The 17911-nt window shown below is 42.1% G+C and overlaps 1 protein-coding gene across 3 annotated transcripts in view; it reads right to left on the minus strand.

The window, feature by feature from the left end:
* The window catches only part of Cdkal1 (CDK5 regulatory subunit associated protein 1 like 1), a 572332-nt gene that overhangs the window by 27151 nt on the left and 527270 nt on the right, over positions 1–17911 (minus strand). For all 3 annotated transcript variants that reach the window (XM_055619051.1, XM_055619049.1, XM_055619050.1), the window contains 2 exons: positions 8222–8305; positions 5294–5458 (listed from right to left, as the gene is read on the minus strand). In XM_055619051.1, the coding sequence (XP_055475026.1) occupies positions 5294–5458; positions 8222–8305 (249 nt within the window). The remainder of the gene's footprint in view (positions 1–5293; positions 5459–8221; positions 8306–17911) is intronic.

Raw genomic sequence — 17911 nt, forward strand, 5'->3', positions numbered from 1 at the left:
TATCCAGAGATTAGTGTTATTCTCAGCTTTGGTCAGAGGTGCTTCTGTTTGTAACGAGTGATGGTTAATGTAGAGACTCATAACTGGTCAAAGTGTTGAGAATAAATGACTGCTGAATAGTCAACCCTAAGTAGGGCATCTTTATCGTTTCCTCCAAGGCTGACTGAGGTGAAGACAGAAGAAGGCCTGTGATTCTGGCTCTTGGACATGGCATGTTGCACTGATGAACTTACAGCAGTAGTGGATATTTGCATAAGACTGGGAAGTCAGTGTTTCATTATTTATTAGGAAGGGGCTCATTAAAGCCCCAGCCCTTCTTAAGGAGCATGCAGGTTGAGTCACATTCCTCAGTAGTACGGTCACTGATAGACTGTCTTTGCTCGGATAAATTCTTCCTACTTATGCTCATGCAAGCAAGTGCAATTAAATGTAAAGGGATGTCCCACCCAACATGTGAACTGTGTGATAGTAGGAAGAAAACTCTTTGGAAAAAGAAGAAGAGGTTTCGAGGAAGGAGATAAGATAATGAGGGTTCAATATAAGCAATGTTTTATATATTTATATACCTGTGTATGAAATTGTGGAAAAAAAAGTTTTTTTTAAGAAAACAGATCATGTGCCATGCAGGTATGCACCTGTAATCCTATTCTTGAGGAAGAAGTGCTGTGAGTTCTGAGCCATTCCTGGGCTTCAGAGTGAATTCCAGACCAGCACGGACTACACAGGATGGCCTGATCTAAAAAACAGGGCAAGACAAAACAATTCCATACCACTAAAAACCACTTCAGTGAGCACTCCCAGAGTTTTTTGACTTAAGAGGATGGTGAGAGGGTGGGTTCAGAATTTGTTTTCTTTCCCAGTTCAGGGATGATGCTGGCACTGTGAGCAGGAGGACCATAGTAAAGAATTAGTATTTTAGAATACATGTCACCATCCCTCCCTCCACTGCGAGACCACAGTCCCCTGGCATAGCTGTTCTAAAGGAAAGGCAGTCTGGGTTTCATTTGATTTACATTAGTCTGTCAGTTCAGATGCCTTCACTTAAATTATTCCATAACATTTTCTAAGTCAACCATACTTCCTCAACGTATTTCTTAAGTTGTGAGTGGCATTTGACTTCCATCTTCCCTAAAAATAGTCAGACTAATTTTGTCTTTTTACTTTTCTCTCCTTCTCCTCTTCTTCCTCCTCCATCTTCTCCACATCTCTAATAAAGCTAGAAAGAGGAGGATCGACAGCCTATGACGTTGCTAACTGTCATGATTGTGCATACCTGTCAGTCTAGCTTCTGGGGAAACTGAAGCAGGGAATGGCCTCAGCAATGGATCAAGACCAAAATATAAATTAAAAAGGAGGCAATTTCATGGTAGAAACTTCACATCATACATGGGAGGCCCTGGGCCCAATTCACATTGCTTCAAAGAATAAGATAAAAAAAGAAAGGAGACTTCTCTCCGTCCTTTTCCATGAAAATATAATTTCTTAGAGACAACAAATTTACTATAGTTCCTTTCCACTGTTCTCTGGGGGACCTAATCATCATTTAAAGTAATAGTTTTAACTTTTTATTAATATTTAAGGAATTCTACCTTCTTCCACAGAGTAGCATTGAGTCTACTCTGTCAAGTGAGATTTTTCAGTCGCTGAACAGTGGAAGCAGAAGGTTCTTTAGTGCTCATTATATATTACCATGTTGTATGTGAGACACAGCGTTTGGGGAGCCCGGTGATATACAGAAGGCCAACAAGTCAATTACAGAGACAGAACCCTATAGTGCAGACCTCTTGCTCCCTTGCCTAGACTGTGTCCCTAATCAGCGGTCCCTCTCACCAGCTCCACTGGAGGATGTCAGTAGGGCCGAACTAGAAATGAAGTAAGCCCAAAGCACAGTGCTAAACATCTAAAACATGACCAGAGAGATGGTTTGGCAGTGAAGTACACTTTTTCAGAAGAGTTGCGTTTGGGCCCTAACACACACATTAGGCAGCTCACCACCTATAACTCCTGTTCCAGGGGATCCAATGTTCATGTTGGGCCTCCTCAAGCCCCTGCACTCACACGCACATACAGTCACGCAGGCACTCTCATGTGTATTAACATTAAGAAATAACTAATCATTACAACCATGAAATTGTCAATTAGGGGAAAACATTTATTATTGAAAATAACTTTAGGCACAGTAACTTCCTTTAGATGCTTTGGGTTTCTCTCTGCACACCTTCTCTTTTTTGAGATGGGGGGAGGGTCTTAGCTGTGCAGCCAAGAATGACCTTGAATTTGTGATGCTTTTGCCACTCCTCTCCAGTGCTGAGATTGTAGGCATCATGCTATTATTCCTTTTCTGTTTAAATTTCTTTACAAAGTGTGTGGGAAGGGATTATTCAAGAAAAAAAAAATTAAAACTACACAGTTCAGATAGTTACAAATTCTGAGAGGACTAACTCTCTGGGTTCATCCTAGCAGAAACACCCATCCCTGCCAAAGACAACAAGAACCCTTTACTATGGCTAAAATAATCAGCAACACTAACAGAACAGAGATGTTTTTCCTGAAGTCTCTTCACAAGATTGGGCAGAAGATTAAAACCGGACGAACTTGAGGCAAGGAAACTTACCAGCAGGGCTGAATTTATTCCTTTATCTACACTGTGAGGTGGATATTTCACTCCCACTTCACAGGCAAAACTAAAGCTCTGAGCAGTTTAGACTAAGCATGTACTGGTTAAGCCAGGTGCAAACCCAGGTCCCTGTGACAAAACTAACCACACAGATCTAGGTGTTTCCCCAAACAAACTCCAGGACCATTACTGCTGTCACTGAGGTCTCCATGCCTGAGGTGTGGTTATCCTCCCTCTACTCTCTGCTTGAAAAGCCTGTAACTACTATGCTCCCTTCCTGCTCGCCTTGGTTTGCCTATTACAGAATACAGTGTAGTAACAGTACAAATTCACTGGCAAAGCCTTCTGATCCAGGCATGTTGGGTATATGTTTAAAGATGAACAAATATAAAGAGTTAAGGAAAAACAATGACACAAGAAAGAGCTGCGTGATGTTTCCCTTAACATAACCCCCACTGCAGTCCTTACTTGCAGTTTCATGCAAATAGAAGAATCCATTTCTATCAGCCCAGGGAAGCCAGGAGCCACATGACCTCATCATACCTAGCCCTCTGTGCTGTCCTGTGCAAAGGCAGGCTGGACTTTTAGATTTTTAGAAAGCACAAAGTATACAAGAACAGTAGAAGGGGCTGCTTTCCCTTGTTCATGGATTGCTAGTAAACAAGAAGGCTTAAGAATATGAGCCCTCAGCCACAGAAGATGACAATGCAGCCACTCCTGATGAGATCTGATAGACTAAGATCAGAAGGAAGAAGAGGAAGACCTCCTCTATCAGTGGACTTGGGGAGGGGCATGCATGAAAGAAGGGGGAGAGAGGGGCTTATGGGGGGGATGCACAGTGAATAAAGTGTAATTAATAAAAGTTTAAAAAAAAGAATATGAGCCCTCATAAGAGATGCAAATGTGAGAACTAAGCCAGGCAGGGTCTTTAGAAATATTTCTGTCTTTTCCTGTAAAATTCTTTTTACTACAGAACTGAAAATGAACCTCATAGGACTGGAGAAATAGCACAGGGATAGAGAGCTTTTCTGGCATATGTGAGTCCATGAGTTCAAGCCCCATAATGGCAGATAAAGAAAAATAATCTCTTAAGGCAACTCTATAGGTTAGCTAATTTTCTTGAAAAATATCCAAAGAATAAGCTGATTAAATCCAGTTTAGACTACTGTTGCTTCAAGCCATTCTCTTCAACTTCCAAATAAGATTGAAACAACAACAACAGCTAAAATACCTCCCAAGTGCCAAACAATCATTAGTGATTTTGTTTGTCAAGTTTTTAACATGATGGGAGCCTCAAACTCGGTATAGTGGTACATGCCTGTAATCCTAGCGCTTGGAAGGTAAGGACAGAAGGATTCAGAGTTCAAGGCCATCTTCAGCTACTAAATGATTTCAAGACTAGTCTGGAGTACATGTGAGCCTGTCTCAAAAAAAAAAAAAAAAAAAAAAAAAAAAAAAAAAAAAAAAAAAAAAAAGGAATACTGGCATGAGATAGCTCAGTGGATGAAAATATTTGCTGTACAGCCCTAACAACCCGAGTTTAATTCCTGGATCTCACAGTGGAAGGAGAGAACAAATTCCCCAGAGTTCTCCTCTCTGACCCCCATACACATACGCACCTAAATACACACACACACACACACAGTGTGTACACACAAAAGAAGAAAGATGGCATGGTTTTGACATATACTAATCCATGCCCCTCTGCTGTGGATCTGACACCAGGTCTGGGTATCTTCCTAGGCAACTGTCAAGCACAGATAAGGTACCACTCTTGCTGGATTTGAGTTCAGCATCATCAGTGCAGACACAGGTAAAGGTAAGACACTTGCCACTATTCCTGAAGTAAAGCTGTATTTCTGTTATTTTAATTATGATATCTTTACCATTCATTTGAAGTAAGAACTACAAAGGAAAATGATCTAGGAATTGCATGGGAGATAAGTATTAGTTATCTTTTTTCCATATGTTAAGTCATTGCTACATATGTTTGTGGGAGTGGGATGTTTAACAATTGTGTTGAAGAAAGGACATCAAATGATGCTTAGAAATGTGATACACATTTTCATTTCACACTCCATCAGCTTTTACAACTGTAGCTCAATGAAATGTGTGAGAGAGGTTGGCAAACAGCCATATTTACCAAGGTATAAAACAGGGGCCAGGTTACTTTTTTTTGTAGAATGGAAAAAAATGTTTAATTTTCACTTCACAGGACTCAAGTACATATGCAGCTCACACTAGCATGAGGTGCCACGGCCACACGTACGCCACAGCTTAGTGCCTGTCCACCTGTAGGCTTTGACTGTGTTATAAATAGCTTTGTCAGCAGGAACACACTGGGTCCTCATCTCCCTCCCTTCAAGAGCAATGATACAGAACCATACTAGATCTGTTCACCCTTGGTGTTGTATCTCTTACCTGCAAACAATGGCTTTTTACCTTCTACTTCTGGCCTGGGAAAGGAAGCAGTTTATTCCCTTTCTGGGCAGAGAAGCACAAGTCTAGACATCAGCAAAGGTGCCCTGCACACCCAGATCTCCATCTGTCAGAGAGCAATGCCTTACACGTCCTTAAAAGGGGGATGGTAATTGATCAGACACATGGCACGGGGTCACTATGCTTCCCAAGCTGCTATTTCATCAGCAGCATTGAGGGAAAGAACTTCTAACTTACCTGTGTCAAACCCGAGACTTCTCCCTTGGCCAGCGGCTTGCTGATGGATGGGGTATAGACTCTGCTGTCTGATACTGGCCGTCCTTTCAAAAAGTGCTTTCCTGATTCATAAATGTCTACTTCAACCATTTTCCCCATGAATGCAGGATTCTTTGGCACTAAAACCTTAAAACAGATATTTTGAAATTAGAAGTTTTAAACAATCAGTCTTATTTTACAGTAGTTTGAGGTTACAGAACAATGACATAGGAAGGCTTTTTGCTCCCCACAACACTCTCCCCATCATTAACATCTTACATTAGGATAGTGTGTTTGCCACAATGAAGAATGACAAATGATATGCCACTGTCAATTAAGTCCACACTTTATTCATATGCTCTGGGATCCCATTACAGCCAGCTCTATTTCCTGGCTGCTCAAGGATTTGGAGCCCTAGAGAGTGGTAAAGCTTTTCTAAGAGGAGCTGAAGGGCTGTAGACCCAGGGCCTCCATCACCAGATGACAGCTGTCCTAAAGCACAATGACAGGAGACCTGGGAAATTTCCAGCAGCTAGCCAATCATTTATGGACAAGGCCTTCAAGACCCTGCCTTTGCCTGTCCTGCACAATGAAAAACATATTCAAAAATTATGAAAGCCTCACACTTCCAATACCTTCCAAGTTAGCTATCAGAAAAAATGGTTTAGTAGATGCTTCAAATGAAGGCCTCTGTATATATGTGTATGTGTGTGTGTGTGTGTGTGCAAAAAGGTAGGAGGAAGAACATTTCAAAGTAACTCTTTCAGTAACAGCACACTGCTGCTTGTCTAAATGACTCCTCCAGCTAATGGCTGCCATTCACGCCTTTTGTTGTTAGAAAAGGAATGTATCTGTTAGTCTCCTGAGCCAATCTCTGTATAGAAGCAGCCACTCTGAAGCCTACTTCGGATGGCTCCCAGCGAACTGTCAAATGGCTCTTCTCTGCTAGAGATTGCTGACAGAGGTTCATGTTTACTCAGCAAGTGCCTCCTCTTGGAGGGGACTTAAAGGCAGTTTGTGTGCATTCTATCCCCTCAGACCTCGGCTTTAGTACCGTAGCTACTTGCCAACCTCTTCAAGTCAGGGTCCAACACAAACAGGTCAGTTCTAAACCAGCAGTACTTTGGTATTTTGATATAATCTTATTTAGAAAAATAAAAGCGATGGCATCATTCAAAGGCTTAGTTATAGAGACAGGTCAGGGAACGAGCCTGCAGTAAAAAAGGAGAGAGAGAGAGAGAGAGAGAGAGAGAGAGAGAGAGAGAGAGAGGAGGGAAGAGCCTGCAGTTGCATAGCCAAGTTGAGAAGCCACACTGGTTGGTCTTTCTGAGGTTTTTATGATCACTGCACACACAGCTTCATCACAGGGCAGGGAAAAGGTCACCTGAAGGGTGGCTGATTCTTGGCAAGTAGGCCAACCAAAAAAGCAGTAGTATCGGGCCCTTTTAAATTAATTTTCATAAAGCAAGAAAATCCCTAGCCCAAAATATGTATAGAAATTTTGGTGCTATTCCTGGGGAATATAAACCTTCTTGATCTGCTGTGTTGACCTGAATGAATGGCTCAGTGTTTATTGTTGTCCCCACACCCCTTGGGTTTTAATAATTGGAAAAAGCCCAACTGCCTTCCACTGGAGGAAACAGCTAATGAGGCATGCCATTGCCTTTAAAATGAAGGGTAAAGGTTCCCTGCTGAGGCACAAACCCAGATGGCAAGAGAAAGGAGAGGGAAGAGGTGACCACATACACCGTGGTTCTCTCCAGGGCTGAGCAGAGGGTTGGCAGGCATAGGAGAATGGCTCCTCCTGAGACGGGAACAGGAGGACGCTCGGCTTAAAGATGAGGCATGAATACTCTTTTATTATCTGCAGCCTTCTCTTGGTACCCAACAAGTGTGTCTACTTGAGCTTGGAAGGTCCCAACTAGGACCTGCTGCCCAGTTTGATAGTATTTCATGTGGATAAGCAATAGTGAGGCCTCTTCCCTGCTTTCTAACATGAGTAATTGTTTCCCTTGCCCAGCCTTATTTGAAGTGCCCATGTAGTACTTAAGAATCCCCAAATTCTAATTCCAGTCATGACCCAGAGGAAAAAAGAAAAAAAAAATAATCCACTTCTCAGCTGATGAGAGAGAACATAAGGATAGGAAACCCCATTTGACATTAAAGAAAATTAATAGGACTCAGAACCATCTGCGGCCATCCCACTCCACTCTCAGTGTCTCCTGGGACATGATTCCATTATCCTACTTGGTCCATCCAGGGTTCTTACCTGGATGGTAAGAACCTTTCACAGAAGGAAATACTCTGTGAGTCATTCTGACACACTTTCCCCCAATGGGGAAGTGAGGCCCAGTTGCTGACAGAAGTCAGGTATAAACCTCTTTCTATAGTGGCTGTGTTTGGATACTGGGCTGATATATCTTCCTAAAAAAGGCTGGGTGCAGAAGAGAAAAGGTCTGCTCTTTGGATTCCACTCAAGACTGATGAACCACTGTGGAGGCCTTGAGAGGATGAAGCAACTTCCCTTGGTGGGTTTCAGAGGCCACCCAGGGTGCCCTTCCTGCCAGCCTTCCTCACCTCCTGGTGAGACTGAACACCTACAATTCCTGCTGATGTGCTTAGTGCACATACTCTTCCTGCCTTCTGATCGGGACTCCCCCTCTCCACTCACTCAGTGTTAGCTTCTAGGTTCCCAATTACCAGAAGCCTAAGGCAGTTCTGTCCTAGACACGTAAGGCCTCAAGTACACTCTAACAATTACTCTCTATGAATGCACAGTTAGCCTGGTTTGCTCTGTGAATGCACTGTTAGCCCCTGCTAGCCTGGTTCCCTTCACTCATTCAATCCTTTCTTCTTCTTGTCCCTATTGCTTAAAATGAGAAAAGAAGTGAACACTGGAGTGGTTCTTACCTGCTCATAGAATCGGTTATGTGCAACATAAAACTTAGAGTCAAAAGATTCTTCTGTTACTAGCACTTGTTGTCTTTCGCCAATCTGTGAGAGAAGAAAAGATAAGGATAAAGAAGAATCTGAAAATAAGTATCAGCCAATAGAGTGTCCTGGACCTGCTTCTTGAATTTAAAGTAGGATGCAGATGGTCAGTTGCTTAACAGACAACACTGTGCATAACTCATTCAAATCTCTTGAAAAACATTAACTATGCAGGAATGTAAAATCATCACAGCACAAACCCTTACTTTTTTTTACATGGCTATGAAATGAATTAATCAGATTTCTTTCTTCCACATAAGATACAACAAAAGCTTCTAAAATACACCAAGATCCAAATACCACTTTGTTTCTTGCAACAAACTCGCACAACAAGTCAGAACAAGCTGCTTCTAATCCAAATGCAGGAAAATATTTTGGCAATATGATAGAATAGTAATAAACATTAATTTGAGTTATAAGGGATATAACACTAAAGAAAATGCACCCAGAACTAGTCATTAGGGGCTACAGAGACGTTCAGCGATTAAATGTGCACACAGCTTCTGCAGAAGACCCAGGTTTGAGTCTGGCACCAATACTGGATGGCTTACAACTGCCTGGAACTCCAGTTCCTGGGGATCTCATCTCCTCTTCTGTTTCCAGGGCACCTCAACTCACTCGTGAGCACATTCCCCCTAACACAGGATTTTTTTTTTTTGGGGGGGGGCTGCAGGGTTTCTCTGTGTAGCCTTGGTTGTCCTCTCACTTTGTAGACCAGGCTGGCCTCAAACTCACAGCAATCTGCCTGCCTCTGCCTCCCTGAGTGCTGGGATTAAAGGCCTGTGCCACCATGCCCGGTTAATACATGAATTTTAAAATATGCACATAACTTAGAAAACAGAACTAGCTGTTAGAGCTCTACACCTCAGTGTTGCACATGTTCCATACAATTTTGAAATTATGACTAATTTGCCTAAGTATTTACTTATATTTTCTCTGTTTTAGGCAAGTGTATCTGTGCTGTAGCTACAATTCCATGTCATTGTTATTTTTTTAAAGAGCAAATATGAAATTATGAACTTTGAAGATCAATGGATGAAACTAGAAAACATTACATTGAGGTAACCTGTATCAGACCCAGAAAGACAAACGTCACATGTTCTACTCATTAGTGGAACTGTAGATTTGTGCATTTGATTGGGGGCATCTGTAGATTTCCAGGAAACCAGAGAGGGCATTGGTAGGGAGGAGGGAGAAGGGCTTTAATGTAAGGTAAGGAGGATAATAAAACACAGATGAAGTGAAGGGGAAAATGAGAATAAATGGGGAATAAAAAGTCTAGGTGAGAGGGATGGGAGTGTAGTACAAAGGAGGGAGATGGATGATTAATACTAAAGATGTTTGAGAAAGGCATCTGATATACATGCACATACACACACATACATATTCATATAAAGAGTTTAATTGGAGTCACCCTACACAGGGGATAATGTTCCTTCTTTTACTGAATAGTTTTTTTTTTTTTGTTTTGTTTTGTTTTTACCAACTTGACAGAAGCTAGAGTCACTTGAGAAGTAACCTCAATTGAAAAGGTGCCCTCACCAGACTAGTTTGTAGAAAAGCCTGTGGGTCATTTTCTTGATTGATGATTGGTATGCATAGGCCTACATCACTGTGGGTGGTGCCAGTCCTGGGCAGGAGGCCCTGGGTGTATAAGAAGGAGGCTGAGCAAACCATGGGAAACAAGCCAGTAAGCAACTCTTCTCCATGGCCTCTGCATCAGCTCCTTCCTGCAGGTTAAGGACTTGAGTTACTGCCCTGATGTCCATGAATGATGGACCTACAAGCTGTATGATGAAATAAACCCTTTCTCCTCAAGTTGTTTCTGGTCATGGAGTTTTATCACAGCAAGAGCAACCCTAACTAAGAGACTCCTAGCAGTCATAGGTTGCCACATAAAAAGCCCAGTGCCACATGTGGGATACATCCCCTTGAGAGATGTCCTGGAGACTCCCAAAATAATACTACCATTGCCATTGCTCTTGGTTGTCCCACTTGAATTTGAGAGTAAAGCCCTATTGCTAAATGACATAATCTGGTCACAAGACATGGAGAAAACAAGCTGGTACTGGCCGGGGAGCTTCTTCTTTGCTGCCTAGTTTTCACGATATTAGAAAGTGCTATATATGCTGCCAGGAGGTAAACTCATCAACAGTTTGCTCAGCTGTGAATTCTGTAAACAGGAATGACAGGGATGGCAAGATATGCCCACAGGTGCAATAGTGGCACAGATGTTATGGAAGTCATTTCATTTTTGTTGGATTTAAGGCCCATTTTACAGGAGAAAACACTTGGTCAGATTGTTAATCTGGCCAAGAATCCATGATTTTGAGAGCTCACAGGCCCCAGGGGTGACTTTACAACTATTATTCTGCTAAATGGACATAGTATCAAACTGCTGTATATCTTTATACCCATAAATTTGTACAGCTGTCAGAATTGTGTGTGTGTGCTCTAAATGGTAGTTAACGCAGAAACTCACATCTGGTTAAAGTATAGAGGATTAGTGTCAGTGGAGTGCTCAGCCACAAATGAGACGTCTATCACCCAAGCCTCCCTTCCTGACCACCCCCTCACCCCCAGTCCCAGGCACATGGCACAGTACAGAAGGAATGGAAAGACTGTAGGAGCCAGAGGTGAGGGAGAATGGGTACAAAACAGTATCTTCTGGACATGATGACCTCATGAACACAAGCAACTGTGATTGTCCATACAAGTCCAACCCAAGATCAAGCCAGTTAACATTCAGGTAGCTGAAGAGCTACTGACAATTGATTTCTTATGGGGAAAGGAGAGTCAGTTTTCTTTTAAGAGTGTAGTCCTTGATAGCTGGAGAGATGGCTCAGTGGTTAAAAGCACTGGCTGCTCTTTCAGAGGCCTTGACTTCAATTCCCAGCAGCCATACGGTGGCTCACAACCATCTATAATGTGACCCAGTGCCCTCTTCTGGCATGTAGATGTCATGCAGATAGAACACTACTACACACAAAATACATAAATATTAACAAACAAACAAACAAACAAACAAAAACACAGTTCCTGGCAGGTTGACCATGCTCCAGTGAATGGCCTCATACTACGAAGATATGAGCAGCATAAAATGGACTCGGGGGTTAATTTTAAAAAAGAGGACACAAAGCTAGGATAGGTGGGAGGAGGGCGGATCTCTGAAGAGTTATGGCAAGAAATATGGGGTGTATATGTAAAAATAAATTGTATGAAATTCTCCAAGAATTAATAAAAATATATTTTAAAAAGCAACCAATGGGTCTGTTCAGCCTGTATTTCCAAATTTATGCAGCCATTTTTAATAACCATAGGTTAAATCAGCCAAACAATGGTTAAAGAAATGTGACTATGCTCCCTCCCAGTTGCCATTTCCAAGATTATTCCATTGTGAAATACATCATTTAAAGGATCAATTACTTAAAAAACAAAACCCAACATTGTCAGAAATGTCTGCTCTATCAAACCAGCTGTAAAACTGCCTAGAATTACTTTTGCTGTTGCTACTTGGTAAGTACACCCCATACTGGCATGATGATGATTTTTTTTTTTTTTTTTCAAGAAAGTCCTATTTTCATTTGTGGGGACTTGTCACTGTGTTCAGGCAGTTATCATTTAGAAACCATAAACACAGCTGCACTGAACAGACCACCTAACAATTAAAAAAACCAAGAGTAAACTCCCCTCTCCCTCTGGCATTGCCAATACCTAAGTACACCCCAACGTACCATCTAGCTTACCACCCTATTCAAAATGTAGTCTCCTTAGCCAAAGGCTATGAGGCCTCTGATGATTTTTTTTTAACATGATTGGCCTCACTCTCTGAGAAGCAATGCATACTGCTGTAACACATCTCTTTAAAAACAATCGAGCTAGACCTCCAAGAAAGGTTGCCCTAATTTCTTTGATGAGCTTCCATAGTTTATCAAAAAAGACTGGAAAATAGTAGGTTTCACGGGTGTTTATTCTTTGGAGAAAACTAGGATGTTTACACACAGCTCAGTGTGAGTTGCTTATGACTTAGGATAAGGAGCTGTCGATGGTTCTTAAGGTAATCTGCAATTATACTTCATCTAGCATTAACACTATGAGAACACTGAAGGTGTGTGCTGTTCTCTGTTTCTCTAAGCTGGTTGGAATTTATGTGGCTAGTTGTTTCCATATTGTTGGGCTGTTCTATTTCACGTGGAGATATAAATTCAAATGACAATAAAATACAATGTATCAGTAAAAAATAAAATTAAACCAAAATTCTGCACATTAGTGTAGGCAGCTGGGATTTTAACAAATCAGAGAATCATTTATAGTTGAACCTTTAACTGTAATTTGACAAAAAGGCCTAGAACTGGAGTATGTAGAGAAGGACAGTAGCAAACGCCTTTTTCACCTACAGATCTTGGGTCATTGAAGAAAGCTGGGCACTGATCAGAGCTGCTGCAATCCATCTCCACCTGTAAAGGCTACAGTAAGAAATAATAAAGCTCCCCTTTGTGATTTTCATGAATGAAGACTTGGACTGGCTATCAGTCACAACCATGAAGAGAACTGACTGTTTCAAGTCACCTTAGAAGCCGTAAGAAGTTAAAGAAAGGCATTTCCACGAAGGATTTGGCTATGGAAACAATAAGGACCTTACAGATTTGCTAAACTGTATTGTAAGCCCCATGTCTTTTATATTTTTTAAACCAATCCTTCAATACTAGGCATGGAATTCAGGCAATAGCACAGGTCTGGTAAGTGCTCTGCCAACTGAGTTATACCACAGTCAACAAACCTCATTTTAGAGGAAACATTTATTTTATTTTATTTTTTTAATGTTTTCTAAATAGGATCCTTTCCCCATCCCCCAAACTCCACTAACGACTCATCCATCAAGACTTACAGTGACTGGCATGGTGTGCCTTATCATGAGTGAGGAGGCCCCACCCCAGAGATAAAAAGAGGGCATCTGGCAGGAGGGTCATGCCACAGGCCTCCAGAGATGCATCAGATCATACTTCCTAGCTACTTTGCTAGCAGCAGGGCTGATTCATGAGAAGGGACCTGGGCTTATCTTCCAGAATGATAGAGCGAGCACTGGGCCTTGGCCAGCCCCAGGCCACAAGTCCACTCATCTGACATTCTGCTAAGACTTGACCTTCTGCAGCTACCCCCCTTCAGTCACAGAACTCTGCCAAAGGCAGGAACCACCCACAGGAATGCAACCCACAGGTCATGTCACCCGGTAAAGTGACGAAACAAAATCCTGTAAACACATAGGGGCTGGAAAACATGTTTTTTCAAAAAATTGCCATTGGCAGTACAATACCAGACTCAGCAGAAAGAGTTAAGATGCCACTAAGCAAGTCTACAGACTGTTCTAATGGTGACTACAGGGCAATCTTGACATTCTAGGACAGGAAGAAAGGCATGGCAGGCTGCAGGAGCATGTGATCTAGCAGCTAGAAGGAAAAACAAAATCCCCAAACTCCATAACTCCCAGCCCAAAAGCACACTGAATGCTATGTGTGTGGATAGGAGAGAAGAGGGCTACTGGGTATCTGTCTGTCAGCAGATTATCAAGATAAAAGAGACGTGACTCTGCTTTGGCCTTCACTTCTCTATGGGAAGTTGGTAGAATTGAGGGAGCGGAGAGGAAAAATACAATATTTAAAACACTTGGAGATTTGGTTCCCAGAGCCTACATCAAATGGCTCATAACTACCTGTAACTCCAGTTCTTGGGAATTTGATGCCCCTTCTGGACACATCTGGAACACACACACACACACACACACACACACACACACACACACACACACACACACACGCAAATATACAAATCCTAAAAGACATTTTATACCAAAGTTTCTTTCTTTCTTTCTTTCTATCTATCTATCTATCTATCTATCTATCTATCTATCTATCTATCTATCTATTTTTAACTCTAGATCTGTACTTAGGAACTGATATGAACACAAGATTTCATGGGAATCTGGCAAAGAAAACTGTAATTGAGGCTGTGTCTTTTCTCACAGTAAACATGTGCAGAGAGTACTCTGAAAATGGCAGCCCTTGTCTTCTGCACTTAAGCCAATCAGTTGATCTTTAATGGCCACCAAAGAGCACTCATAACTCTCTCAAAGGGCTGCCCATGACTACTATCTGCCAAAAAATTTTAACAAACCCCCTTAAAAAAAAACCTTCAGAAAGATGCCTCTTGTCTTTCTTGTTCTGTAAGTATGTATTTTTACAGTCAAATAAAATGTTTATTTGTTTAATATGTGGCCTCCTTAGAGCTAAAGAGTTTTGCTAGGGGTGTATGTCCCCACTTAGGTGTTCCTATGGGAAACTCACTTTCTTTTACAAAGCTTTGGTCTTCAGAACATCTGACAGGGAAACACCCTGGTCCTTACTTGGAATCAAGGGACAATGTGACCCACCTGCTTGCTTCTTAATTCAGCTCTCTGGACTCTCCAGAGCAGCATCTGATCTTGGTATCCACTCGGTAGACTCTGTCATTTAGTCATCAAATGTCAGTGGAGAAAGTGATTTTTCCCCAGGATGTACAAAACATCGTTTAACCCATTTTAACCTAACTTTAAAAGTCACTCTGTGAAAACTGAATTATGAAGCATCCTGTAAGACTCTCTGCATAACAGACTGGGTGATGGAATAAAGTGAGGACAAAAGTGCATAAATTCTCACAAGACCCTGAGTGAAGGGGAACCTCCAAGAGCTGCAGGTAAACACGGTCCTTGCCCATGATTGTCAGTGTGTACAGTGGCCCAGGCCTTGGAGAGATGAGTTGAGAGAGCCAATCTCTGGACTCTCAATCGCTCCTGCCCCCACCATCTCATTCCCCTTCATCCTACAACTAAGACAACAAGTAGAAACTAAAGCCAGTATTCCTCTAGACAGAGAAAGAAACTATGACCATGGAGGGAGCTTAGCAGTCCCTCCATGCATTTAAGAGAGGGATCCAGGGTCTCCGAAGACAGGGTGACTTGCACAGCAGCAGAGGCCATGAGAAAGAGGCCCTGGAACTCAGCCAACTCTGCTGCTCCCTGTTCAACTGATAACTAAAGTGGAAAACTCACAGCTTCACAGACCTCATTCTAAAATATCTGACTTCTCTGAGTCTGGAAACACTAGAGAACGAACACAAGGGAAGGCTTTTCAGATTCAGTTCCTGTGCAGTTTTCAGCCTGTTACATTATCAGAGGTTGTGTCACTGGCGTCACATCTCAGCTTCAGGTTTCCCAAGGGCTCTAAACACGCAGCGGAGGAACATGAGTAAACACACAGCACGTAAGAAAGCAGTGGTTGCCCACAGACTCTGGCTGCTGACTGCATGCTCAATCAGAAGCACACCATTCCTCCACTTCTTCTCAGGCAACACCCTGCAATACTATACAAAAAAGCAGAGAGAAAAACTGAAACCAGCTGTTAGAAGCAAGGCAGCCATTATTCAAATCCAAGACTAAATTGGGATCTGGGCAAATGCCTTTAACCTGGTAAGAGATGGAACTATCTAAGCCTTCTTCATGTGAGACAGGCAAAGGGGTCTCTAAACTCATGTGAGGCTTTACCTGTACAGAGTGTGTAAAGTCTTTTCCTTACTATTTTTTTTTCTTCTTTTTGCCATTGTGTTACACTAAGAAAACCTGAGAAGTATACTTGGAAAATAATACCAATGTAACTTCCATTTTCAAATTAAATTTAAGGTTATAACAAGTTTTAGTATTTTAATTTAACTGTCAAGCAGAACAAAAATGCCACAAACCCCCATAAAGGTTAGTTAATTTGGAAAATTTGTAAACATTCACACACGCACACATACACACACACACACACACACACGCATACATAATCTGTGAGAGAAACATCTATTGCTTGAAAAGCTGTCACGTGGAAAAGGAATGGTTGCCAGAAAGAGCCAAGATTTGCTTTTTCTACACTGGGCTTGGAGACGGGTTCCTGAGATTCTGGCACTTGCGTGAATGAGGCAGGAGGAGGCCCATCACAGGTTTGAAGCCACATGGCTACGCACCGAGATCCAGGCCACCTAGGCTACAGTGTGAGACCCTGTCTCAAAAGCAAAACAAAAGAACTTTTCTATCCATACTTGTTAAACCGTATATGCTTATAATAATTTATATCACAGTCCTAATCAACTTGAATTTTATCTCTGTCCTATGAAATATTATAACATGCTACCTCTGTGGCTTTTTTTTTCATTGTAGACAATAAAATACAATTTTTCTACCTGACTGACTTCTGAATGCATGACTCTGGTAAATGTCAAATGTCTTTCATTAGCTCCAGTCAAATTAAGTTTTTTTTTTTTTCCCTTTCCCCTAAGCTGCCTGGAACATGTTAAACACAAGGCTGTGTGACCTTAAACTGTGGAATAATGTTTCTAGTGTCTGTGCAGAAGCTTGCCCTCACACACACCTTTAGACTAATTGCTGCAGTGTGCTGTTGCCAGCGAACCACTGCCATTACACCTGGAGAGAAGCTCGGCCTTGTCTGCTGATGAAAATGATGGCCTTTCCAGTTTGACTCATCACTCACAACAGGCAAAGCTTGTGGCGCTGGATCTCCAGGCACTACTCTCCTTCTTGACTGTTTATGCACGCTTGTGTGTTCTCCCATGCCAGGTGCTGGAATTAAAGAGCCAGGCGCACACATGCTAAAGACAGTGAGCAGTGATACCAGCGACAGCACTGAATTTCAAAACCATCCTTACGGCACAGTGCCATTCTGTGTGAAAGAGGGACACGGCACAGCAACGTGTATCCGAAGAGGCGATGCCTCAGAAAACAAGCAGGGAGGCCCAGCGCAACAGTCACAGAGCTACCTTGCAGTCACCTGGGCTATGCAAGGGCTCAGAGAGGGTGACATTTATTTTTAAAGGAACTTGTGCCTAATTATGAAACGACGATAAAAATATTTCAGTTAAAAAGACATTATTCTCCATATGGAAAACTGTTGTTTAGCTATGCTTATTAACAGGGCCAATTTTATTCAGGAGGGAAAAAAAACACTCCTTTGAAGCAGAATGTCTATGCTTTTAAAGCCATTTATATTTGCATACAGATTAAATGCTCTGAGGATCTCATTGGCTCTACTGCTTATTCCTTTCACTCAGAAATAACCTAAATATGAAGATATTTTGAAAAACAGGTCCTCCTAAAGTCCTTTGTCTCAAAATGACACAAGACACAGAAGCTAGACTCCAGACAGTTGAGGCTGACTGAAGCCACCAAGCCAGAAGCCTTAGTCCCTTTCCCTGCAGTGGCTGGCTCACTTTCTTCTAGCCGTGTGGCCACCCAGCCACATAGGCAAATCCTGGTGGGAAAGTCACTCTTTATTCCAGAACTGTTTTCACCAATTGACCAAAAGCAGAGGTGCCTAGCTACATGACAGGTAATCATTTGAGACCTAGGCCTTTAAAGTAGGCCCTACACCTAGGGCTGACAAGACATGGAATTCAAAGACCTTTAGAGGCTTAACTATCTGCTTGGTATTGGAGAATGCTTCAGAATGAGGCCTACAGTGCTTTAGGAGAGAGAGAGAGAGAGAGAGAGAGAGAGAGAGAGAGAGAGAGAGAGAGAGAGAG

This window comes from Psammomys obesus, unplaced genomic scaffold, assembly GCF_907164565.1.
Source record: "Psammomys obesus unplaced genomic scaffold, mPsaObe1.curated_primary_1811, whole genome shotgun sequence".
Classification (NCBI taxonomy): Eukaryota; Metazoa; Chordata; class Mammalia; order Rodentia; family Muridae; genus Psammomys; species Psammomys obesus.